Source organism: Gavialis gangeticus, unplaced genomic scaffold (assembly GCF_001723915.1).
Source record: "Gavialis gangeticus isolate Ggan-Ray unplaced genomic scaffold, GavGan_comp1, whole genome shotgun sequence".
Classification (NCBI taxonomy): Eukaryota; Metazoa; Chordata; order Crocodylia; family Gavialidae; genus Gavialis; species Gavialis gangeticus.
The window spans coordinates 155667532-155694257 of NW_017729032.1; the positions used below are offsets into that span (position 1 = coordinate 155667532).

The 26726-nt window shown below is 42.6% G+C and overlaps 1 protein-coding gene across 1 annotated transcript in view; it reads left to right on the forward strand.

Moving 5' to 3' along the window:
* The window catches only part of LOC109303301 (gamma-aminobutyric acid receptor subunit gamma-3-like), a 128226-nt gene extending 101720 nt beyond the window's left edge, over nt 1-26506 (forward strand). The window contains exon 4 of the mRNA XM_019525495.1: nt 26066-26506. Within this exon, the coding sequence (XP_019381040.1) occupies nt 26066-26158 (93 nt within the window). The 3' untranslated portion in view covers nt 26159-26506. The remainder of the gene's footprint in view (nt 1-26065) is intronic.
* Nucleotides 26507-26726: the final 220 nt, after the last annotated feature.

A 26726-nucleotide genomic window follows, 5' to 3' on the forward strand; every position in this document is an offset into this window, starting at 1 on the left:
GTGCAAGGTTGGTGGACATATGTTCTTTGGACAGTGAAAGAACAAAAGGAACTGGAATGTAAATTGAACAGAATAGACTTCTATTCTATTTTGATTCCTAGGTGGTGTGGTGATGGGTGCCTGGAAGTGTTTTTGTGTTTTAATTGAGAGGCACTTAAGCTATTTCTTTCTTCCATGCCAGTATTAGACTTAGATTTTTTTTCCAAGTGTCTATGTAGGATATGATAGTAATAAAGTACTACAAGACTGACCCATTTACCAACTGCCTTGATTTATTTTGGATGGTAGGACATAATTGGAACTATAGTGAGGTCAGAAGGCATGTGGTGCACATTGAATTAAACTGTTTGTAGGACTGAGGGGCTAGCCAAGTGCTCAGTCTAAGAACATTGTTAGTGAGTCATTGGATAGGAAGAGGTAGTAAATGTTACAGTTTATTTGAGTGCAGGAGCAGGACTCTTATCCTGTTACCTAATGAAAGGTAACAGTGATGAGTTCAGCTCAGCTGCTGGAGCTAAATGCTAGACTAGAATGTATTTCTTGTGATGTTGTGGAGCCATTACAGAAACTTCCCCAATATTAGTTTGACTTTTCTTTTATTGAAGACATATATCATGTTGTACTGAGGGCACAAGAAAGGAAACTTCCATTTCCATCCACAAGTGCACGAAGGACACACTGGATCTAATGAAATGTAATGGTTTGGGAAAGTCTGAGCAACACAATGGTAACTCACTCTAAAAAATTCAGCAGAATTGTTTTGAACAACGTATTCTAGTTCAGTGCACTGGCTCCAGTGACTTTATTTCTTTCTGATGATTTTTTTTCTCTCTCTCATAGCATTCTGTACTGAATCAAACTTGAAATCAAAATAGGAACAATACTGATCTAGCTAGTGATCATGTTTGTTGGGGCTATGCTGAGCTGGGAATGGTGGGTAGACTATTTTAAAAAATGGTGGCGAGGGTGCAGGGGGCTTATTAGTGCACTTTCTTGTTAGCTCCAGTAGCAGAGTATATTGCCTTTTGGAGTTCAGTGTCCTGAGCTTTCTACTCTAAATGATTTGGTGAATATTTCAAAAGTATGTCCTAAATCAAGATGCCCCTTTAAAAGATTCTGGATTTTTAGAGGGTAATGATTCAGCATTCAGAAAACAAAGTTATCTTGTCCTGTGCTAGATACCTAAAATAATTAATCCTTTTTGGAAAATCCTGGCCTACATTACTGAATACTTCATTGGGCCAGTACCCACTCAAAGGGTCTTGGACTTACAGGCTGCATACACATATTTAAATCTGAGAATTTCCCAGAGATGCCTGTACAGACATTTCAATGCTGACCTGTTGAAGGGCAGAGAGTTTGCAGTGTTGATGCTGTGCAACTAGGGTGACATTACGCACACATCTCAGTGTGCTCTGCAGGCTCCCACATCTGCCTGGCAATAGATGGCAGCAGTGCATAGGGCAGTTCTGATGGGCTGAGCTAAACTAATCAACAGTCAGCCTGCTCCCCTGCAGCACATTGTGGGGATTGTGAAGGGGCATATTCTGCTCCCTCCCTGCTGTAGCAGTCAAGTCCAGTGAGTGATACATTGTCTCCCTTTGTTGGGTGGGGAGAAGGAGGGGTAAGATGGTGGAGGACTGTGGCTCCCCTTAGACTGGAGAAACTCTGATGGGACTGATTTAATCTTGGTTGTTCCCAGATTATTCTTCTCCTGGAGTGGCTGTTATTGCTCTGAGATATATTCCTGAGCATCTGTTTACTTTTGGTCTTTCCTTGGAGACCAGCAACCCAGCAAAAACTGAATGGCTGTATGTGGCCCTCCTGTTTTGTTTGTTTGCTTGTTTTATTTTTACCACAGTAGATAAATGTGAGAAATCATAGAAAATTAGGGTTGAAAAGAACCTCAGGAGGTCATCTTGTCCAACCACCTGTTCAAACTAGGACAGTCCCCAACTATATCATCCCAGCCAGGGCTTTGTCAAGATGGGCCTTAAAAACCTCCAAGGATGGAGATTCTACAACATTTCTAGGCAACCTGTTCCAGTGCTTCACCACCTTCCTAGTGAGGTTTTTCCTAATATCCAACTGAAACCTCCCTTGCTGCAGCTTGAGACCATTGCCCCTTGTTCTGTCATCTGCCACAACTGAGAACAGTTTAGCTCCATCCTCTTTTGAACCCCCCTTCAGGTAGTTGAAGGCTGCTATTAAATCCCCCATCAGTCTTTTCCTCTGCAGACTACATAAACCCAGTTCCCTCAACCTCTCCTCAGCAGTCATGTCCCCAACCCCCTAATAATTTTTGTTGCTCTCCACTGGACTCTCTCCAACTACCCACATCCTTTCTATAGTGGGGGCCCCAAATCTGGATACAGTACTCCAGATGTGGCCTCACCAGTGCAGAATAGAACAGAGTAATTACTTCCCTTGATCTGCTGGCAATGCTCCTACTAATGCAGCCCAATATGCTGTTAGCCTTCTTGGCAACAAGGGCGTACTCCTGATTCATATCCATCATATTGTCCCCTGTACTCTCAGGTCCTTTTCTGAAGAGCTGCTGCTTAGCTAGCCAGTCCCCAGGCTTTGGTGGTGCATGGGGTTCTTCCATTGTAAGTGCAGGATTTGCACTTGTCCTTGTTGAACCTCATGAGATTTCTTTTGGCTCAATCCTCCAATTTATCTAGGTCATTCTGAATCCCTACCCAGTGCATCTACTACTTCTCTCCCATTGTGTCATCCACAAACCTGCTGAGGGTGCAATCCATCCCATCTTCCAGATCATTAATGAAGATATTGAACAAAACGGGCCCCAGGACTGACCCCTGGGGCACTCCACTTGATACTGGCTGCTAGCTAGACACTGAGCCATCGATTACTACCCATTAAGCCCAACACTCCATCCAGCTTTCTATGCACTTTATAGTCCATTCATCCAACCAACCCATACTTCCTCAGTTTGCTTGCAAGAATGCTGTGGGAGATGGTATAAAAAGCCTTGCTAAAGTCAAGGTATACCTTAAGTCCATTGCTTTTCACAGAAGCATAGAATCATCATAGAAGTAGGGTCGGAAGGGACCTTGTAGATCTTCAAGTCTGACCTCCTGCCTGGGCAGGAGAAAAAACTGGGCTCAAATGATCCCAGCTAGGTAGGCATCAAGCCTCCTCTTAAAGACCCCCAGGGTAGGAGCCAGCACCACTTCCCTTGGAAGTTGGTTTCAGATCCTAGCCATCCTAACTGTGAAGTAGTTTGCCCACCTAGTCATCTCATCAAAGAAGGCAATCGGGTTGATCAGGCATGACTTACCATTGGTGAATACATGCTTGACTGTTCCTAATCATCACCTTCTCCTCAAGTGCTTAGAAATGGATTCTTAGAGAACCTGCTCCATGATTTTTTTGGGGACTGAGGTGAGGCTGACTGGTTTGTAATTCTGGATCCTCCTTCCTCCCTTTCTTAAAGATGGGCACTAATCTGCACTTTTCCAATCTTCTGGAACCTAAGATAATGGCCAGTGGCTGTGCTATCACCTCAGCCAAATCCCTTATCACCTTGGATGTATTGCATCCAGCCCCATGGACTTGGGCTTTTCTAAATAGTCCATAACCACTGAGGGCTTCTCACCTTCTCCCCAAAGTGTGCTGCCCGGTGCAGTAGTCTGGGATTTGACCTTCCCTGTGAAGACCAAAGTAAGAAAGGCATTGAGTACTTCAGCCTTTTCCTCATCTGTCACCAGGTTGCCACCCCCATTCCATAACTGACCCACACTTTCCCTGACCTTCCTCTTGTTCCTAACATACTTGTAGAAACCCTCCTTGTTACCCTTCACATCCCTTGCTAGCTGAACTCCAACTTCCTGACTTGATCCCTGCATGCCCAGGCAATATTCTCATACTCCTCCCAAGTTATTTGCTCAAGCATCTGCCTCTTGTAAGCTTACTTTTTGTGTTTAACCTTGTCAAAGAGCAATCTGCTAAGCCAAGCTGCTTGCTTGCTACATTTGCTATTCTTCCTGCACAACAGGATGATTTGCTCCTGTGCCCTTAGTAAGGTTTATTTAAAATACAACCATCTCTCCTAGACTTCTTTTCCCCTCAGCCTGGCCTCCCAGGGGATCCTGCACTTCAGTTCCCTGAGGAAGTCAACGTCTGCTTTTCTAGAGACCAGGGTCCATACTCTGCTGCTGTCCTTTCTTCCTTTTGTCAGGATCCTGAACTCAATCATCTTATGGTCATTGCTACCCAACTTGCCATCCACTTCTACATTCCCCACCAATTCTTCCATGTTTGTGAGCAGTCAAAGAAGGTCAAGAAGAGCACAGCCCCTAAATCTGGATGGTTGATAGGAGAATGTCTTCAAATGAAAAGATTACTCTTTTGCTCGTTAATTTATTTTATTGTCTCCTTATTTTTACTTTTATTACTTTTGAGTAGTATGTCTTTTTTTCTCCAATCACATCCTTTTGTATATGACAAAAGGCTTCATGTGCATCAACTGGGAAATAATTTCATATTGTTCAAAAGTGGGTTGGTGCCTAGGCATCTGAGATGGCATCACAGTGATTCCTTTTACTTAAAAGTTTGAATGTAGCCACTGCTTTAGCATCCAAACTTTTCAAAGAAATGATTCTGTACTTACTAAGTTCTGAAAATTATTTGTCTGGACATACCCACTTGCATAAATGATTTGCTGCCCCTACCCCATGCGAGTTCAGTCATTGATCATGTCAAAGGAGCTTGGGGGGTTTACTTCTCAACTGCATGCCCTGAGAATGTTTAGCTAATTTGAACAGCAAGCATATTTGAAAGTTATTTTCTATTAGTAGCGCTACCAGAATCAACCCTAAAGGGAATGAAATCTAGGCATACCCACTCTCTCGCCTGCCTGCCACTTCACAGTTGTTGTAATTCAGCATGAAACTCAAGGTTTAGGAAAAAAACCCTAAACCTGGTGGTGTGAGCAATAGATTCTCAAAATGTCCATGTGATTTGGGGAATTTTGTCTATATACAACTTATCAATCCATATTGATATACTTTTGGCTTACTTTTGATAAACTGTGCTTGATGTCTTGCTTCTTGCATTTTACTTCTATTTAGGGAGGCAATGTGATCTGATGGATATGTGTTGTCTCAGCACTGTAACTGGCCTGTTCTGTGGTCTTGGACAACTCTCATACCTTCCTTCTCCTTCCTAGGTAATTGGCCAGGGATAGAAGCACCCCCTTTTTTTTAAGGAGCAGTGGGATCCAGCAGTAGTTATGATTATTTACTGGTCTCTAAAATGTACAAGAGTAGCTGTTAAGTAACTAGAAAAACCTTGACATCTGGCTCTAAGAGTTGGCAACTCAAGAATGAATGAAAACATGACAGAAAAGGAGGAGGACATATTGTTATCAGTTATAAGCACTAGTAGGTTTAGCATTTATTAGCCAAACTCGCATTAAAAATGACTGGTGGCTTACTGACAATATTGACACACAAAAACACCACACAGATTTGAACTCTTATGACTGTTTATTCCTTTTATTCACTACTCACTTTTTATTGTTCCCTCTTTTACACTCATTTGTTTTCTTGTCTGAAAGCTATCTTTTTCAGAGATGTTACTTTTAGCCCAGTTCTTTTTTAAAGAAACAATTTCCCATCTCCTCTATGCTGTAGGTTGTCTTAGTAAATTTTCTTGGGTACCTGAAGAATTACTCATCTGGAGGTACATGTTTATACTATCTGAATGAGCAATAAATCACTCTAGAGCTCCACCTGTAGTCCAGTTTACATTACTGCTGTATTTGGTAACCTCTACTGTACAACCTTTTGGGCATTAAATGCCCTTCCTCAGATCTGCAAAAGCAGCAGATGTAGCCTAACCTAAATACCAGGTAATATAATGATTTTTAGAATTTAACTCCATTCTGTAAATGAAAACAGTCCCTTAAAAAGGGGAAGAGGGCAGTAAGCCTAGATAGCCAAGAGAAATCATCAGAAGTAGCTATAAAGAAAATAAGGGCAGATACAATAGATACACCTAACTTACATAAAAGGATGAGATCATTCAGAAGGGAAAAGGGTCATTGTTACATTTGGGTCACAGTGCGCTGTCTGTGTGTATAGTGGTATTTGGTTATGTAGCATCTTTAGTGTATTCTAACAGACAATCATTAAATGAACTCGATATAGTTGGAAAACTTTATACAATGTTAGGGTGTTCTTCTTGTTAACTTAACAATGGTATTGATATACTTCTAACAGTATGAAGTCTGTGTTGCAGTAAGACTATGCTACAGATCAAATAAAGTACACAGGATACCTTTATGAAATACTTGGTGGTAAAATAATCCAGACTTGTAACTACTGACCTGATAGGATACATTCATTTGTAAGAACTGAGTGAAACTTTTAATGGCTGACACCGTGAGCAATGCATTTTAGGCACCTCACTTTCTTGTAGGAATTCAACAGCTAACACTTTGCAGTTTTAGTAAACCAGGAGCTACCTTGCATAGTTGGTTTAGGGCTATTGAGACTAGCAAAGCTTACAAGGGGAGACTTGTAGTGCATACAGTGCTAGTAGGAAGCTTGACATCTATTAGGCATCTATGGGGTGAGGGGGGTTGGGACTGCTCGTACTTAGGTCTCAGGAGCTGGCTGAGGAGGGGGAGGAAGAGGAGGGAGGAAGGGAGGAGCAGGAGTTGTGTGCAAGAGAGCTCACCTGGGTGGTTTAAACCCCCATCCCCATGTGATCCACGGCTGGCCCCATGGTGCCCTACCAGCTGCCACCTGGGACAGCTCATGCTGCACTCCTGCCTGCACCCACCCTGTGCCTACCAACAGCACAGCTCTGCCCCAGGTGGCATACATAGCTTCTTGGCAGGGCTGCTCCTGCTGCTACAGCCATCTGGGTACTGCTTGGCTCCCTCCACCTCCAGTGGCTCCTCTTCCTACCACTGCTGCAGCACTCCAGGTGGTGGGGAAGCTGCAGCTGGACACCTCCTGCTCCAGTGCATGGGACTCCAGCTCCTAGCCACCTTCCACTCATTTGGTCAGCCACAGCTGGCTGCTCATCACACCATGGGGGCAGAAGGGCTGGGAGATGGCCAGAAGCTGGTGCTGGGGCAGGAGCCACCGAGCTGCAGCTTCCTTCTCACCTGGAGCAGCACAGCAGGGACAGAGGAGGAACCACTGGTGGTGGGGAGAGCCAAACAGCAGCAATAGGAGCAGCCCTGCCTGTACACTGGTAGGGGCTGGACCAGTGGGTGTGGGTGAGAGTGCTACATGCTGCTGGAGTGTGTGGGGCTTGACCCATGTGAAGTGTTGTGGGGACAGCCATAGGCTAGACACAAAGAATTGGCAGGCCAGGTCCAGCCTACAGGCCGTATTTTGCCCACCCCTGGGATAGTGATCCCCAAGCCTTGTGTACTTGATGATGAAGGGAAAATTGTGATGGTGATCAAAGCAAATTAATTCCTCCCTATCCCAGTGGAACATGGGAATACAAAGAGCAATGGAGGCATATGAAGCAAGGATTATGACAGCTGCAGTCCATAAAATAACCAAGTTTATTATAAAGACATCTTTTAATTTTACTTTTAAGTGGTCTCAAAAAGTAGTCTTTTACAGACAAAGTGGGGAGCACTGTCTTGGTGTTAGAAGAGTTATATCAAAATAGCTTCCTGTTCTTGGGCTGTTGTTTGGGCTGATTATGTGTGTACTTCAAACTGCTTTTAATTGTCATCATGACATATGAGTGCTAATTTTAATTATTCGTTTGAGAAATCCACTTAATTCTAAAATGATTGATTCATGTGGACATGGACATAACTTGTTTGTGGAATATTTCCTTCCTGTGGGCTTTTGTGAATTCAGGTAAGAGCTAACACTGGTTTAACACTGCTACTGCCATCTTGTATGGCTTTGGGAGTACAGTACTCATGTAAGGAAGGATTATTCATCCTAATCACAGTTTCAGATTCAAGTCATCATTTGAATATTCTATGTGTATAAAGCACCTCTTTCATCCTGAAAAGATTTCTCAAGTGCTTCAAAGAAGAAAATGTGAAATGCTTTGGAATCTCTTTAGGTTGTAAGATGCTTTAAACATGTATATTAAGTTGCCAACCCTTGGATGGGAAGCATTTTAAGGAAATGAACACTCAGCGATATGTAAGGCATGAGTTGGAAGTGATTGTGCTAGAATTTGAATTGAACAATAGTAAAACAGATTTTAGATTGTAAGTATAATTATGACAGAATAAAATATTTTTGTTTTGAATGCAGCTATTCACAAATACAGGGAGAGATCCCAGGAAAGAGCATCAGCAAAGTTTCCAGAGATGGAAAGCAGGTCTCTGATAGGAAGCTAAAATATTCTCCCACAGTATCAAAATGCAGGAAAACAACAAACGTAAAAGGAGTTTAGCCATTTCAGGAAATGTCCCCAAAGCTAATATTACAATGGCAGTAAAACAAAAGCCAAATTCACACTTAGTGCCTTTATCAGTAAGGCTACATTATGGGATTCTTGACTTTATAAAGCCCACAATTGCATATCATGTAACTGGAGTGCACCCCCCGTCCTCCTCTTTTCCCTCCACACCTTTTTGTAAAACATCATTAACGGTTGCATAAAATGATTCCTCTATGTTGAAAGGTTTGTGGCTTGACTTCCAGTGTGCAGTTTGCTTTATGACCATTGCAAATACCTTTTTAAACTGATGATAATATTTAAACCCATGATATATTAAAAATCTTTTTCAGTATGAGGTGTCTGATGTATTCTTTGAACTTGTTACCTGGGAACCCAGACAACAGAATATTATGAATAATAAATAGAGCTTTGTTACTTGTAATTCTGTATCGTTTTCTTTCAAATGAGAATATAAAAATGCATTATGATACAGCAAACTCCTACTTTCTATCTATTCTATCTATAGATTAGTTGTATTTGCTGCCCTCTTCAAAAGAGGCTTGGGGAACACACATATTTAAGAAATTAATTTGTAAAATGACCTACAACTGCTGTATTCAGATGGATTTAAATGTGTGTTTGAAGGTGAATAAGTATAGCTGTGCCAGGGTCTCTTTGATAAGTTAATCTTGAAACACTGCAGTGTAAATGATTTGTGGTTTAAGTTTCCCATTTTCCTCTCAACAAGCAAAAACTTAAGTATACCATTTGTACCCGTTGATTCTTGCCTCCCACAAAAAGGCATTTGAATGTACAGTTTAGCTCTAGTGGGTTTTGATATCTTCCCATTGCTGTCCACCACATTCAGGCAATTTTTTTTATACATATAAAATCTACTATAATTTGTCAGTGCTAAGACATGCACTTTTCCCATATTACGTTTTTCATTGTTGTTTTGTTACTGGGATGTGTGTGTATATCTAATTCTTCTTTTCCTTCAGCAGTATAACAAATCAGCAGTATAACAAATCAGAACTGTGACCTCACATTTGACTTCCTCTAGAAACAGACTCTAAAGTTTTACTATCTATCCAAGGCATGGGATATTCAGGGAGACCCTAGGACTCCTTTCTCACTCTTCAAAATGCTGGGTATCTGTAATAGAATATGCTGCTTACAGACAGCATATAGTGGTTCTTAAGACAAAAGGTTTTGATAATCAACAATGAGATGAAACAAACAAAAGATTTCATAGGTTTCATAGACATTATGGCAGAAAGGACCTTGTGAAATCATTGGGTCCAGCCCCTTGCCCGAGGGGCAGGAAGTCAGCTGGGGTCAGATCACCCCAGTAGCATCTAAACATTTCTTAAAGATACCCAGAGTAGGTGCTTGCACAACTTCTTGGGGGAGTCTATTCCAGACTCTGGAGACTCGGACAGTAAAGTTTTTCCTTATGTCCAGTCTAAAATGGTCTTCCAGCAGTTTGTGACTGTTAGACCTTCTCTTCCCTTGGGGTGCCCTAGTGAACAAACATTCTCACAGTTCCTGATGCACACCCCTCATATACTCATAGATTGCCACCAAGTCACCCCAAGCTTTTGCTTCTCCAGGCTGAAGAGTACCATGACTCTCAGCTTCTCCTCATAAGGCCTGCTCTCTTCTGGACTCTCTCAAGCTTCTCCACATCCTTTCTAAAGTGTGGAGCCCAGAATTGGATGCAGTACTCCAACTGCATCCTCACCAGTGCCAAGTAAAGTGGGAGAATGTCTTCTTGGGTTTTGACTGAGATGCATCAGTAGATGCAAGCCAGAGTTTTATTTGCTTTGCCGGCTGTGGAATTGCATTTGTGGCTCATGTTCATCTTGCGGTCAATCATGACCCCAAGTCTCTTTCAGTCATGGTGCTAGTGAGCGTAGTGCTGCCAAGCCTAAGTATAATGTGGGTTTTTTCTTTCCAGGTGGAGCACCTTGCATTTCTCCATGTTGAATGCCATCAGGTTTTGCTCCATCCACCTTGTGAGCCTGTCCAGGTGAACCTGAATTGCCAGCCTATCCTGTAGCATGACCACACTTCCTCATATAGCCGTGTTATCTGGCACTTTATCAACTGGAAAGCTCCACTAACTGGCATCTGTCAATACAAATCTCCCTTCCGAGGGATGTGGCAAAAGTGAAAATGGAAGTCCCACTTCCGGTTTCATTGCCATGAGCCAAGTTCTTCTTTTTCTTCACTTCACTTCTTCAGCCCATGACCAGGGGCAAAGCAGCCTGTGCAGGGCCCCCCTCCCTGTCCCCTGGCACACTGATGCCAGGGAATGCACTAGACAGTGCATATTTGATTAACCGGCATATTTGATTAACCAGCATCCCCCATTCCCAGGGGATGCTGGATAACATAGCTTTTCCTGTAATTTGGTGTCATCTGTGAACTTGGCCAGTCTGGTTCTGACACCCAAATCCAGATCATTTATGCATATATTAAAGAGTACTGGTCCAAGTACCAAGCCCTGGGGAATGCCACTGATCACAGCACGCCGTGTTGACTCGTTTCTGTCGACTCTCATTCTTTGGGTCTGATCACAGAGCCAGTTCCCCAGCCATCAGACTGTAAGATTGTTGAGGCTACAGTTCCCCAATTTTACCATGAAGACATGATGGGAGACCAAGTCAAAGGTATTTATGAAATCTAAATAGATGACATCAACTTCTCCTTTGTCCAGGTGATGCATCACCTGGTCATAGAAGGAAATGAGGTTGGTTAGATAAGATCTACCCGCAATAAAGCCATATTGGCTATCTCCCAGAATGTTGCCTTCCATTAACCTGTTGTTAATGGTTTCTTTGATTTTTTCCAAGATCTTTCCAGGGATTGAGGTCAAACTGATTGGTGCATAGTTCCCTGAATCTTTCTTCTTTCCTTTCTTGAAGATAGACACCACATTGGCCCACTTCCAGTCTTCAGGAACCTCTCCTGAGCACCATGGGTTGTCAAATATCCTTGCCATTGGTCATGCTGTGATGTCAGCCAACTCTTAGTACTCTTGGGTTAATTCCATCTGGGCCAGCTGACTTGTGGATGTCCAGCCTCTCAAGCTGTTACCTCACAAGAACTTTGCCAATTATAGTCATATGATTTCCCTTACCCTGGTAGTCCTGAATCCTGTCAGGCAGGGTGATCCCCTTGGGCTGGTGGAAAACTAATGCAAAGTAATCATTGGGGAGATTAGCTTTTTCCTGGGTGTTGGTTATAAGCTGCCCCACTTAGTTCAGCAAGAGTTTGATGTTGCCCTTGTTGCCCTTCCGGTTGCTCATGCATTTGACAAAGGACTTTTTATTGTCCTTGATTCCCGTAGCCAGTCTGAGTTCGGTTTCAGCCTTGGTTTTTCTGGTCCACTCCCTACAGGTGTGCGTCAGTGCTGCATAATCCTCCTTAGTAGTAGTTCCTGATTTCCATCCCTTACAAGCTTCTCTTTTCAGATGCAGGAGTGTGGCACCCACTGCTGGCACTGTGAATATGTTCCCGCTCCATGGTCAAGGCCCCTAACTTTCCTGCCACGACTTAATGGAACTATGAAAGGGGCTGTTCAGTGGTATTCCTTCCCCTTGACCTGAAGATGGGATACTCACAGGTTTGCCACGGATGTTCTCAGGGCTCTGCCTCCCCTACACCCCATCCAATCACCAACCGTGTGGATCTTTGAGCTGCCACACTGACTCTGGGCTGTGGCATACCTGTTGCCCTGAGAGATCTCTACCTCCTCAGCTGTGGATAGGGCACAAGCTTGGGAATTTAGCCTGCCCAGCCCTCTTTCTCTTGGGTCTGCCTGGAGCCCTACTCAGCCGTGGGGTCTCAGAAGGTTGCTTCAGGGCCTGTGTAGATGCGGCCGGTCATGTCTCCTATGGAGAATCATCAACTGCAAGCCTCTCATGCTTTTGGACCGGGGTTTGCAAGGTCCTGTCTGGCTTCTGGCTCCTGCCCTTTCCTGTTTGCCACCAGGGCAGAGTCACAGGGCTTGCTTCTGCCAGCATGCCAGGTCTTAGCCATCCTGGCATCTGGCCAGCTGGCTTTCCTCCTGCATCTGGCTTCTGGCAGGGTTTTTGAATTTCCCATGGCGGCCGCTCCAGCTGACATAATCAGCTTGCTGCAGCCCAGCTGAATAGACAGCTGTTTGGAGAACTGGCACAACAGCAACTTTTGCAGCTCTTTCTCTGCCCTGGTCTGCCTCCTTGGTAAGTTTTCTGTGGCATTGGGGCCTCTATTCCCCACTCCAGGAGCACTGGGGTCTGCCCCCGGCACTTCTGAGTCCCAAGGGTGCACCCTGCCACCGCAAGGAGGTCCATGAGAACCCTATTGAGCTGAGGGGGTCTTGTAGCCCTTTTGCTACCATTCCTATAGTCTGGAATGAATGTCTCTTGTGTTTTTAGGATCGCCTCCTTAAGGAGCGACCACTCATTGTGGACTCCCCTCCCTGTTAGATCAAGGTCTCTCATACTGTTCTTACTGTGAAACTCATTACCACAGGAGGTTGTAGACGCAGTTAGTATATATCCAGATTCACAAAGGAACTAGACATATTCATGGATGAGAGATTCATTAGTAGCTGTTAAACAAAGCAGTCGGGGATGTATCCTTTAACATCTTGAAATCAAAGATCATGGATGCCAGGGAAGGTATGACAGGGGATAGATCACTGTAGATATGCCCTGTTCATATGATTTCTTTATAAGGCATTCAGTAATGTCACTCTCCAGGATGGGATACTGGACAAAATAGAGTACTGGTCTTACCAGGTATGGCACTGTATCATTAAAGCAACATCATGGGATTCCTGAGTGTGTGTGGGTGGGTGGTGTTTAAGTGGTGCACACCTGAGAAACTCAATACACTTTCCCTCTGACAGTGGTGTACAAGTTACTAAATCAGATTGATAGCCTTTTGTAACCACTTTACATTGGCAATGCAGTAACTTGGGTTGTTGAGGCAGTAACTCTGGCTGTTCCAGGCTCAGTAAAGCATAGAAGTGCCTCCATTGAAGTATTTTGTATTAAAAGACTGAGGACTAGCCTAATTACTGATTACCTCCAGATAGTCAATTGATCTGAAGCTCTATGGAGTGTTGTGGATTTTGGCTAAAGGATTCTACTATAAGGATGGCTTGTTGTTGCAAAAAAGTCTGTTGTGTTCAAAATCTCTGAATGGTCTTGTAAGATCTTTGAAATTGCTGGTGTCCTTGTCAGCAAGATGTAAGTTTAGGATACTCAAGGATGGCGAGTGGTGGGAGCAAAATATCAGCATTTAACAATCAAATGAAACATTGGGTTATGTTATTTGCTAGGTCCTTACACATTGGAGTCCTCTGTGAAATGGGTGGTCTTTCCTTTTTGTTAGGGAGCTCAGCAGCTTTTGAAAACCATTCTCCTACTTGGAACCCTATGGAGCCAACTCTGAGTATTCACAGTTTATGAGGCAGTAAGGTGAAAAATGGATAGGCCAAAGGGGAAAGGTATTGCACAAAAGGGACAGAAAATATTAGATATCTCTGATATTCTGCCCTTGCAGAACTTCTGGGGTGGGGGGGCAGCAGGTATGGGCTCTGTTATTCTTCCAGTTGCAGTTCTGCCAGAGACCCTTAGAAGAGATCTAGTAAGGCCCAGGACCAGTGAGGAGACACAGGTTTCTCACAGAACCATTCCATGTTCCATCGGACTGGAGATGCCTTGCTATCTTTCAGTGAGGACATATTACTGGCACACCCCAGAACAGGAGTGATGTGGGAGGTTCTTTGCCATGAATTCTATACAGAACTTTTTCAGTATCTTCTACTTTTAACATGGAAAGGAAAGTTTGGCCCAGTTTCTGGTTCTGGTATACCTGTGTAACAACCAAGACATCAATAGATCTACACGTAACTCTCTATCCTCAGCTAATGATGAAGCCAAGTGATGATAAAGCTCATGTTTTTGGTGTAGGATTGAGTCTAATAATTATAAAAAAACAAAACAAAGCAAAAACAGGAACATAAGGCTTTTTATACTCCTGCATTATGCTTTCAATAGTGGCATTCTACATGGAAGGTGGGTTACCTTTTTTCTTTTGCTTTCTCCAGCTTTAATTCTTTCACTTCTAAAATCTCACTAAGACAGCAGGTTAGATGCCAGCAAAGCATCTCCTAATGTTTGACTTTCATGTATCAATCACTCATTTTAAGTAAATTGAAAAGTATTGTTCCCCTGGTAATCATCTGTAAACATATCTAGGTGTCAGTCATTATCATTCCATGTAGCCCCTCCACCTTTATAAAATCTGCTGGGAGAATAATGCCTTAGAGGAGCTGCCAGTGCAGCAGAAATGCTTGGTACATGTTGTTTCTGGAAGGCTTGCATAGTTAATGCCTGTCAATTATCTATTTGCAAGCTTTCAAATGCATTTCATTCACTGCAGGCCAATTCTGAAAGCTATTCTGAGTGCCTACAACACCCAGAAAAATCAACTTCTTGCAAAATCAACAAGGATTTGAGAATACTCAACGTCTTGCAAGATCAGGGAAAGAATATTGTTTGACTTCAGCATACTCAACAATGTGTAAAATAAATAATCTGTTTTCCAATCAAAATGGAAATTACATTGCGTTTCAGTGTTAGGCATCAGTGCTTAACACCCTGCCTGTGGGCCAGATCCAGCCCATAGAGCTCTCCATGGGTCTGAAAATTTGGTGGTAGGTGGCTCGTGTTGATTGCCATTGCCCTGCTACCAAATTTCTAGACTTATGGGGAGCCTTGCAGACCCAATTAGTGTGACCCTGCACACTGAATCAGATGCACAGGGCCTGGGTGGCATGAGGCCCAGCAGGGCTCAGGTACCCACCCCACAAATCCAGCCACTAATTCTGTCCGTGAGGCCAGAGGCATAAAGCAATAATATTAGATCAGTTAATGCAGTTCACTAGCAGTTTGTTAATGGCTTTTATTTCAGTTTGTGGGGTTTGCTAGTATTTATTATTATTTATAACTTTAACTTTGGAAGGGTTCTCTTGATTGAAATTGCCATATAGTCAGAATTTTGCTGGGGAGCCCTTACGTATGAGCAGAGAATTTGAATGTCCATAGGCGAAATCAGAAGAGCTTGGAAATACTCCAAGACCAAGTGGCTTTTGTTTTCTTTCTTTTAAAATGTCCAGGGATTTAATGGAAATAAATGTAAGAGTATATTAATATTCAGATTGAATTACCAAATGATCTGAAGTTAGGATACTAAAAATGATTGTGCCTGTAACATTAAATCAACTGTACAGGTTTCCCTCGCTTTATGCTGTACATGCATTCCTGGAAAACGGTACATAACTTGAATTCGCATAAAATGAACCCACTTTACAATGTAACAAATAGGGATATGTTCCAAGACCTCGACTGTACTGACCCCCAGACCTGTTTCTAGCACTTTTACAATTTTGGTACTCATCAACAGCAAACTTTACACACAAGCACAGGGCACTATCATAATGGGGATGGCAACTACAGAAACACATGTTTCAGACAACAAGTGAGGAGCACAGATCCACAGAGGGGACTATATTTTAGTGTGTGTCATTCCCACAATGTAAGGCACAAAGCAGCTGACTGTGGGCTTCCACCACATCGATCTCATAAGAGTGAATTTACCTTGCATATAATGAATTTTTGGTATAAAAAGCGTCATCACATAAGAGCGAATTCGCACATACAAAACTCTTATAAAGTGAAGGAAATCTATATTGTGCATCTAGAGTGTGTTCTTTCCTTGTTCCATGCAAAATGTTATATGTTCTTCTGGGGAGTTGTCAAAACAAAACTAAAAGCCAATTTAAATATTTCAAAACAAAAATGAAAACCAGCTAATTATCCATTTTAGACTGAAAATCCCAATTCTAATTTTTGCAAACTCTTTCACACTTCTGGTTCAGCTCTTGTTAATATATTCAATAATATATATTTTTTAATATGTTCTTTCATAAAATATAGATATTTTGCAGTGTGGGTCATTTAAAGTTGTGGGAACACATTTCATTTTGGGAAATACATTATTTTCTATGCTTGATATTTCCATATGAACTTTGCATTAACTCTGGGCTTTCACAGTGAATTATCAAGAGCTAGAATTGACCTAGGATGTGAACACATGGGGCACTTTTACATATGCTTTGGGGATGAAGGGGCATTTTTAATTAAAGCGCTGCCACATCTTGTGTCAGTATCCCTGCGCTTAAAAATGATGGCAGGGGTTCTTGAACTAAAGTGCATTTGATGAGCTTTAGGTTAAGCACCCCTGCCACCATTTTTAAGTACAGGGATGCCGATACACAAGATGCAGGAGGCTGCTGGAACACAGAAATTACCACAGTCCAGTAGACTTGATTAATTGAGTCTGCTCTGACATGCTAGAATCAACTTTGCAATCCATTAATTATGGAAAAAATGGACCACTATCGCTATAAAGCCTATAAATGAGATGTTCACAATTTTAATGGAAATCCCTTTTAGCATTCTTAAATTTAATATACAAGAATCAGACACATTTTCATCAAAATGCCCAAAACACCAGCAACCAGAACAAATTCCAAGGGGCAGTCTATTAATTTCAATGTTAAAGTGCTTTTAAAACTAATTTAAACCTGAAGGCTAATTTGTGTAGGAATAGCCTCCTCTCAGCTGTTAGCCCCTTATTGGTTCATGTTATACTATTACTTAAAGTCCTTGCTTCTAATAAGAACCCAGAACCTAATCAGTTTTAGGGCTGCTAAGACCACAGCACTGTCCCCTCAAGTCATGGGACTCTAATACCACGTGGCTACTTCTGCACATGCATTCATGTGCTGTAATTGGTGCTATGGCACAGTAGTGCTGGCACACATGTTTTAGTTGACACTAATGCACAGTAGACTAATTCTACAGCCCATTAACATGGCTTTTGCTAAATTACATGCTAATGTGCAGTAGAATTAGTCTTCTGCATCTCATGTACACACACCCTGTTGGGACTATAAAACCAAAGCTTTAGCTTAAGATGATGCTGTATAATTTCACATGATGCTATGAATAAGAGAGAAAAGGAGAGAGGAAATGCTAGGCAACTAAATTCAGGTGGCTGTTAAACATTAGATTTTTTAATTGATAGGTCTTTGGCATCTCTGGAATTTCTTACCGTCTCATCGTGGCATAATTAGGGGTCATAAAGCTGAATGACCTGTATGGAGTTGTCACGGGTACGTATTATAGGGTTTGAATCCTTTCTTTCCTGTTGACTTACTCCCTTGTGACATCAGAATAAGACCCAAAAATGGAATTACCAGCCCATCCTGTCAGTTCTTGTTTTCCTGCCACGTCTTGTTGTTATTGTTGGGAGGCAGTCCATGCTGGTGCTTTGTGGGATCTTTCTTTGCTGATTTTTTTTCGTGGGGCTCCAGTCTCCTCTTTACCCCACCCTCACCACATCCCTGGCTTGAATGGGCATTATTGTTAGGAGGCTCTCCCTTTATGGATGATCTCTTCTCATCTGTGCTTCTTGCTGGCAGAGAAGGAGAGTTGCTCCCATTCCAGTGCCTCTTCTTAAGCCTCCCGAGATCTTGGCCCCACATCCTCATAATTATTCTTGTCATGATGTGGCCTTAACAACATTCATTAAACATTAACTGAAAAATGCAACATAAAGTTCTACCATCCAACTGTCACTGAGATGAGCTCTGAGATAACGTATTCTTATCCCGTGGTGGGTTCTAGGGTCTTGTCTCTTTAGGGAGAATCACTCCCCATTAGATGGTCTGCCTCCCCTCCCTTATCAGCCACTGGACTGCCTCCAGGTCTCACCCCGTCCATCTTCCAGCTGCCATCCCCACTCAGTCCTAAGAGGTACCTCTGAGTCCCAGTGTTGCCAGTTTTGGTCTGGCCTTGAACACTTCCACTGTTCTCCTCTGGGTTGCTCTGTTCCTTTTTGTGGTTCAATCTTTGCCAAGGCACACAGCAGGCTTAGCTTCTGGAGCGAGCCACGTGCATCTTCCCAGCCCCACCCCTCTCTGGTGGGTCTGTTCACCAGCTGTAGCTCTCACCAGCTGTGTGCTGTCCCTCTCCTCCCACCCCTTTCTCCTGGGGTGCGTCTCCAGCTCTGCGCTCTTTGTGAGCTGCTCTGAGCCTCCGCTTCTTGGCTCTTTGCCTCTGCTCCAGGCTTCTTGCTGCTTCTCCCCCTCTCCTCCTCCCCTGCCCTTCCCGTTGCTTGTTCCCCACCCAGCCTCGTCCCTGGCTCTGCCCCCCTTTTTCCCTGACCCAGAGGCTCAGGTAGATGCAAAACTGTCATGCCAGAGCCTGTCATGCTGGTGTTGGTGCCTCTCCACCTGCCCGGGGAGGAGACAGAGGAGAAAACCCCAATTTGTTGTCTCTTCCCCTCTCACAAGAGTAGAGCATACACTTTTGTATTTCAGTTTAGATAACATCACAACTAAGAAAAATAATAACTAAGAAAGATGACCTTCAAAATCAAATATGTGTTAGTAACCCTTTAAATTTATGCTTTTTGTGATTTAAAAAGGAGGTCTGAAAGCTGTGAGTTTGGTTTCACATTAGAAATTAAGTTGTTCTCTGCCTTGAAAAAATTCTTTGATAAATGGAAAACTCAAACAACAATAGAATAAAGAAAGGATTTTCAGTCTGTCTGAAAACACAAATCAGAATGTCAGTTGGATTAATCTGGAATAACCATGGAGAAATTTAGTAAGCAACACTGTTGTAAATCACACTACTGGCTATGGATCTGTCCCAATATTGTTGTTTTGTTTATGTTTATGTAACTTCAATAGCTAAATAATCTTATGGCTAAATGTTATATTTTCTAAATACTGAGGCAGTCTAGCCTTTACTTTTAATTCTAAGATCTTAAGTGAAACTTTGAAACCTTAAAAAAATTCCAGATAACCTAGGGAAGCTGAACTTGATATTAAAGATATTACTGTATTTACTCAAATCCAAGCTCCTTTTTTGGATTTGAATATGAATGACATGGTAAAGGCCAGGTAGCTGCCATGACTGTCTTTGGCCCCAGCCCAGAGTCAGTCAGAGTTATAGCAGCTGCCTGCTATAGCAGCTGATATATTAGCCAATTCCCGCCACGAATGATGGGGTGGGGGTGGAGAGCGGGCAGGAGGGATGGAGTCTCTGCCCTGCATCTGGGTATGCTCCTGCCTTCTCTCCTGCTGCTTGGGGTCCAGGCCCGTTCCCACCCTCCCCACTACAGCTGCAGGGGAAGGGGAGGAGCGGACCTGAGAGCTCCCCGCCTCTCCATGCTGCTGCCCTGTTGCACCAGGCCTGGTCCCCACTACAGTGGCAGTCATAGGGGAAGGGGAGGAGTGGGCCCAGGCCCAAGGCTGGGGAGAAGCTGGGCCGCTGCAATGGGGGGAGCAGTGGGCCTGGGGCAACCCAGCGGTGGGAGAAATGGCAGGAGCAGGCTTGGAGCCAACGTGGGGTGGGGGAGGAGTGGGACCAGGCCCAAGTGGGGGAGAAGGCCCACTCCTCCCCTCCCCTTGCTGCTGCTGCTGCTGCACTGGGCTGGGCCTGCTGCTCTCCCCCACCACTGTGATGGGTTGGCTTTTCCCCTGGCTCAGGCTTGGTCCTCAGAGCCCACTCTGCCTTGCCCCCTGCTGTTGCTGGGTCAGCCTGGGCCCGCTGCTCCCCCCACCATGGAAGCTAGGCTTCTCCCCACCCTTGGGCCTGGTCCTCCCCTGCACTGGTCCTGGGGCCACTGCTCCCCTCCCCCCCACTGCTGCCACCATGGTGCACCCACTATTACCCCCCCTGCCACCACGTCAGGCCTTGCAGGTGGCAATGACAGAAGGGGGGAGGGGCAAGTCGAGGCCAGAGCCACTGGCCTCCCCCTCCCCATAGCATCCTGACCCCGGTCCCCCCCCACGCTGCCACTGCCATCACCTGCAAGAAGTAAAGGGGTGGGGGTGAGGCCAGCTCCAGTGGCCTGCCCTGCCCTCTGCTCCATCATCCTGACCTGTTCCATCCACTCCATTGCCCCTGGCTCTAGGAAGCAGGGCAGGGGGAGGGGAAGCCAGCTGCACTGGCTTCACACCCCCTCATCCCCTATGTCCCTGCCATCAAGGCAGCGCTCCACTGCCACCAGCTCCTATTGGAACACTTTTTCTCACACTCCGATTGGCTGTTTGTCAGAGCATGAATAAATCATTACAGATGGACAGATGTTTATAATATTAGAATATAAGTAGTGTTTCATTTTAATCATGGAAAAACATGGATTTTGGGTTACTTTTCTAAATCTGAAAATTGGCTATTTTTATCAGCAAAAGCCAGGATAACTGTTCATTATACATCACAAAAGTAAAACCAGATAACCCTATTTTAAAAAAGTCCTTTTTTGGTAGTTTCTTTTCAACTGGGTATAAGAAAGGAACTAGTGGCACAGTCACCCTCTGTGTGTGGCATGCAGCAGATCATGGAGGGAATTAGCAGAACAGCACCAGATAGGGCAGAGAGCAGAGCAGCAGATAGGGCAAGGAACAGAAAGCAGAATAGCATATTGGGCAAAGGAAAGGGATTGGAGTGGCATTCAAGAAGGGTGTAAGGCTAATTTTGGGGCACACCTGCCTAAAAGGTTGTTCCCCCACTGAACTAAAGTATTAAATCTGGTCAAGGCTTCAATCCAGCTAAACATTCATGTGTATTCTTAACTTTAGTAATCTTAATTATACACAGGAAATCTTTTGGATGGTATTTGCAGGACTGAGGTCTTAGTGATACAGAAAAATATATTACTAAATACAGAGAGTTTATGAAGACTGAAAATGTACTATTATATTTTTATAGTTAGGCATGAGGTACAGGTGGTCACATATATATAATTCCTTTTTTCTTCCATAGGATTATACTCATTATTACCAGTGACTTGCAGAAAGAAGCTAAAGATGAATATTACTCGATCACACACACACAAATGTCAAACAGAAGTGCAGTGCCCCACCTAAATATTGTGTATTTATATTAGAAAATCTAATCAATATGCTAGTGTTTTCCCCCAGGGAATGGCATGTTCAACTTAATTAACAAATAGTTTATTCAGGCAACAGGAAACAGAAGAGTGAGACACTGGCACAGGAACACTGCTAACCTTTTTGAATGCTAAGGGTCTAGGAAACATCTTGATCCTTGAGCTTGAAGTTACTTGCAGTTTTTAAAAATTCATGCACCGGTATCTGACAGAGTTTTTAATTATGTGACAAGCAAAGATTCCTTGAAGTTATCTTTTATTGAACCAGCTATGTAGTTTGGATAGTGTTGGACGAGCTTTCAAATACAAGACATTTCATTATGCTCTTGTTTTAGAGTTTTCCACCTGAGAACCTTAGACCTTTACAATTTAAGTCCTGTCTCAACCTGAATGATAGCAAATATTGTTGTCCATGTTACAGAGATAAGGAAACTGCGATCTTAAGTTGACGTAAGAACTGGTCAAAAAGTGTTTTGACAATTACTTTCTGGTGGAAAATGTCTTTTAGGCTGCTTACAGATATACAAAACCCCCCAAACCTGGCACTTTAAACTCTACGTGCCCCCATGCTGAGCCCAGAGTATGCCCAGAAGAGATATTGCATTAGTTGGATCCAGCTTGCCCAACATCTGTATAGATCGGGTACTTTACTGGGGCTTTTTTGGGTAATTTTATCTAATTGATTGAATCAGCTATTAGATAAAAGCACCAAAAATCCCTGCTGAAAACCCAATCTATATAGATGCTGTAAAGCCAGGTTGAACTAATGTGCTGCTGCTTCTGGTAAAGTAGTTTTTGAGTGGGGTTTTGTTTTGTTTGTTTTTAATGTCTGTAAGCAGCCTTAGATGTTATAACAATTGAAAAGCCAAAATGTTTTGATACCTCTATTACTAATGACCAGTACTATCAAAATTTCTACCCAGCTCAAGTGGGTAACCGAAGGGCCTTGTTAAACCTTACAGTGTGAGCCACAAAAAAGGTTGATCAGTGTTATGCTAGCTTGGAGTTTGGAACAGTAACACCCTTAATCCAGAAACCTTCTCAGACTGGCCCCGACCTACCTAGGTATGATGTAACACTAGAGGCTTGGTGAGCAAGGGCAGGACTAGGAGCTGTATCTGTGAGTTGCCCCTAGAGGGCTGGTGAGCATGAGCCCAGACAGGCTTCTACCCCTGCTCTATGTGTAAGAAATCCTGGAATATGGGAGGACTTCAACTTGGGCGGTACATCTGTGGGGTGTGGCCACTCCTTAGTGGAACAGGAACTGGTTCGTGCAGATCAGAGATAATCCTGCCCTGGAGTGGCATAACTTTAAGCTGCATAACAAGTGCTTAAAACCGCTTTAATGTGTTAGTGTGTGGACAATACAGGGGTTAAGAGCTTCAGGACCTGGTCAAAATTACAGTGTAATAAGGCCTCAAGAGGTCAGAGGAAATCTGCAGCACACCAAATAATTATTTCTTCCTCCTATTTCCTACCCACCGCACCAACATGCCCTCCATTTCAAACTGCTGCTTTCTGACTATCTAATTACATAGAATCTCACCCTTATTTTTAACAAGAATCTCCTTCACTCCTTACCATTTCAGAATCAGTCCAGGAATTACAGTAAATCATGTTCTTATCACTTGTCTTCCTTTTTTTGATATCATGTTCACATGAGAGGAAAACATTTTATAAGAAAGTGAACATGCTTCCTTTTGCATCCTACTCAGTCTACAGAAGTGATTCTCAACCAGGGTGCTATGAAATCCCTTTTAAAGGGCCGTGCGATATTAGCAAAAAGCTACACAAGTCACAAGGTAAACCCAGAGATTTCACACAGGAATCCACAGTGTAAAAAATATTCTGACCTGCTATGGTCTTTCTGAGTTCTTTGCAACAGAAGTCTTGCTCTGTTATTCTTCTGTAGTCAAAATGCTAGTGAAAGCTAAGAGTCAGCACTTTCTGAGGGATGCCTTAAGCCTAAAAATGTTGAGAACCCACTGCTTTCCAGGTCTGTGCTTCAATTCCTGCTTTCACTCCTCTTTTCCAAAATCAAAATATAAATGTTTAAAGGACCAATCTTCTAGTGCACTTATCTTCCCTTCTGCACCTCCCAGTGCTGCTTATTCCTTCTTCATAGTAGTTTCAAGTCCTCTTTGAATCAAAAGACTATTAAGCTGAAGCTCTTTGAATGTCAGCAGCAGCAAGAATTGCCCTGCCACACATGAACCTAGAATAAGCAAGGAGAAATAGATTTGAGAGAGAGAGAGAGGTCTGAGGTACAGCATTTAGATCTAGGATTCAAACACACAAGAACTTTCAGATTTCAGTTTGTTGCTTAGCCTGTTAAGGGAGAGACAGCTGTAAGAGTCTGATGTAGTTCCTGATTCAGTCTTTGAGTACTCTTGCCCATTAAGTTTAGTTATGTTTGTAAAAAGATTTTGATGAAAGACCATTTTGCAATTCAAAGTTCAGAAAGGCTTACCACTTTTCTTCCAGAAATTAGTGTTGAGACCTTTTCAGTCAGTGGAGAAACTCAGGCCCTGATCCTATGTTGTGCTCTATGTAGACAGAAGGCAATATCTTCTGTAATGAGGTATCAAATTGTAATTCATTTCTCTGATAAAACACAATTTTTACAGGGTAGAGAAAAATTACCTTTTTAAACCGAGATTAGCTTTGAAATCTTTCATAGAGTAAGAAGAATATTTTCTATTAGTTTTTAAATAATTCCTCCTGAAAATGGATGTGTTCATTAAAACATTATTTCAAAATTATAGCTTTTTTTTTTGACTATTGTGAATGAATATATTTTGCTTATCTGGACACTCGTAATCCAAAGTTTATAAACTTTTCCTAAATGGGAGTTTTGGAAATGTACTCTTGGCCATTAGGATAAATGGAGGGTTATTTTTTCTTTGCTTGAGAAATTTTTCTGCTTCATCTTGGTCTTGAGTGGCCTTTTTTACTCTTTCTTTCCCCTTACTTTTTTCCTTCATCATTTTGTGGAAGTTTATCCTTCATCTTCCCTGCAAAAGTTGCTCTTTCCCTTACTCAGTCCAAAGAAAGTAAGACACTTCAAGAAGAAGAAACTGAAAAAGGTAAATATGCCATCACTTGTGGGTGCATTTGAAGACTAATTCAGTGTCTAAGTGAGAAGGAGGGTGAGGTAATGTGTGTGGCTCTGGGTGGTAAAGTTCATTTGTAAAAATGCTGCTCAGAGTATGCAAATTAGATGCAAACACAGGCTGGAGCTAGGTGCTTACCTGAAGGTGACCAGTGGTAGACAGGATGCTGGATTTTGTTTGTTTCTTCTTATGTCATTCAGTTTTCATTTCAAAACAGCTAACTATGATATGTTCCATGTTTCAGGGATATTTGTTGTAGCTGTGTTGCTGTAGAGGTGTAGGCAGACAGAACTCTTGGGATAGAGGTGATATCTTTTATTAGACCAACTAGATAGTTGCAAAAAGATTTTTTTGCTTGCAAGGTTTTGGGCGCAAACAATCTGTATCAAGCAAAAGATAATTCAAAGATTGTAAAATTTCTGTCAGGTAGAAACAAACCTTCACATTGCACAGGGGAACTAAAAGCTGGTGTGGTTCTCCTGGGTAGGAAAGTTCATTTGTAAAGAGGCTGCTCTGCGAGTATATGCAAATTAGGCTCAAGAAATTTTACAATCTTTGAACTCTCCTTTGTCTGACAAAGGGTATTTGGGCCCAAAAGCTTGCTGCTAATAATAATAATAATAATAATACATTTAAACTACCTAGTTGGTCTAATAAAAGATATCACTCATACAGGCATGTTTTGTTTTGGTATCAAAGTAACTAAACACTAATCTTCCAGCTCAAGTCACTCCTAGTGAAGTTGTATCTGAGTATATGTGTATATATATTCGGAAGACATGTTGGGTCTAACTCTGGATAAGAAGATTATCAAGTGTGTGCGCTGCCCATTTTAAAAGTGCCTGGATCCTCAATGCATTCATATGAATTTAGGCAGATAAGGTTCTTTGGGTGAATCTGATATCTTTTATTAGACCAACTTTTAAATAGTTGGGGAAGAAATTTTATGCAAGCTTTTGGGTTTAAAAACCCTTCATCAGGCTAAGGAAGTTTCTGCAGGTGGTGTGTGCTCTTCCTGGATGGAATGAAAAGTAAAGAAGCCAGAGGCTGGGCTGATCTGCATGCAAAACAGACAGTCAGTGAAGATGTAAATTCATCTTCATATGAATTAAACTTTTTATGTGATTAGGTCTGTATACAATACATAGCCTGGGGTGAAGTTGTACCATGGCATAGATGTATTTAATTCTTAACAGTACCAGTCTGTATTATCTGAACAGTTTGTACATGACATTTTTTTTTAAAAAAAAAATCTAATTTAACACTGGTAACCAATTCAAGAGTGGAGTAGCTGTGCAACAAAATAAGACTTGCTTATAAGATGAACGCGGTGTTAGTGAAGAGTTGCATTTCTTGTCAATTTTTGTGCTCTGTGAGTTGTTGGAGATGAAGAAATCAGTGAATGAAAGATAGTTGGGCTGTTCATTCTTCCGAAGTATGATGAGGATAGTGCTGTTGCTGAAAACTAGGTTGGCAATTATCTTACGTGATTCAACAGCAAACCTTTCACTCTGCAGTGTGAAGAAAGGACTCGTACAGAGAAACTACTGATTTGCAGGTGGATTTGGGATGAAGAATATCACTGGAGGTCACCTCCTTTCTGCACTTGAAACCCACAAATGTTTAAAATGCTTTTGGCTGATGAAGGTCTATGCCAATTGCAGTGATTATGAAGGAAACATCCAGGTCACATTTCTATGAAGGAAGTTGCCTACCACCTTAGCATTTTGAGCTGTATTCTGATACTGCTGACTGGCACAAAGGAAGTTAATAAAGATAGCTAAAGGCTTGTACAATTTTAATACCTTAACATTTCACTGTCTTCAGATTTGCAGTACAATTCTAACAGTAAACAGTAATTTCATGCCATTCATGTTCATAGTCATGGAGATTTGAAATAAAAACATAAACAGTACAAGGCAGGCTGGCTAGTTTATCCAAACTTTGAGATGCAGGGAAAGGGAGTTCCCGGGTTGAGGCCTGACCACGTGTGTAACTTAAGCAGGGTTAAAGGGTGCCCTTTGGGATATTCTTTTTCTGGGTATTCTTTGAAACCGGGGGTCATTTCTTCCTGGGGCACAGTGGTTGTGTCACTGCTATATGCTGTTCCTTTCCTTCCTCTATGATTACATGTTGTAAACCCTGTGCCTTATTGTATTTGAATGCATTGTGTTTGAT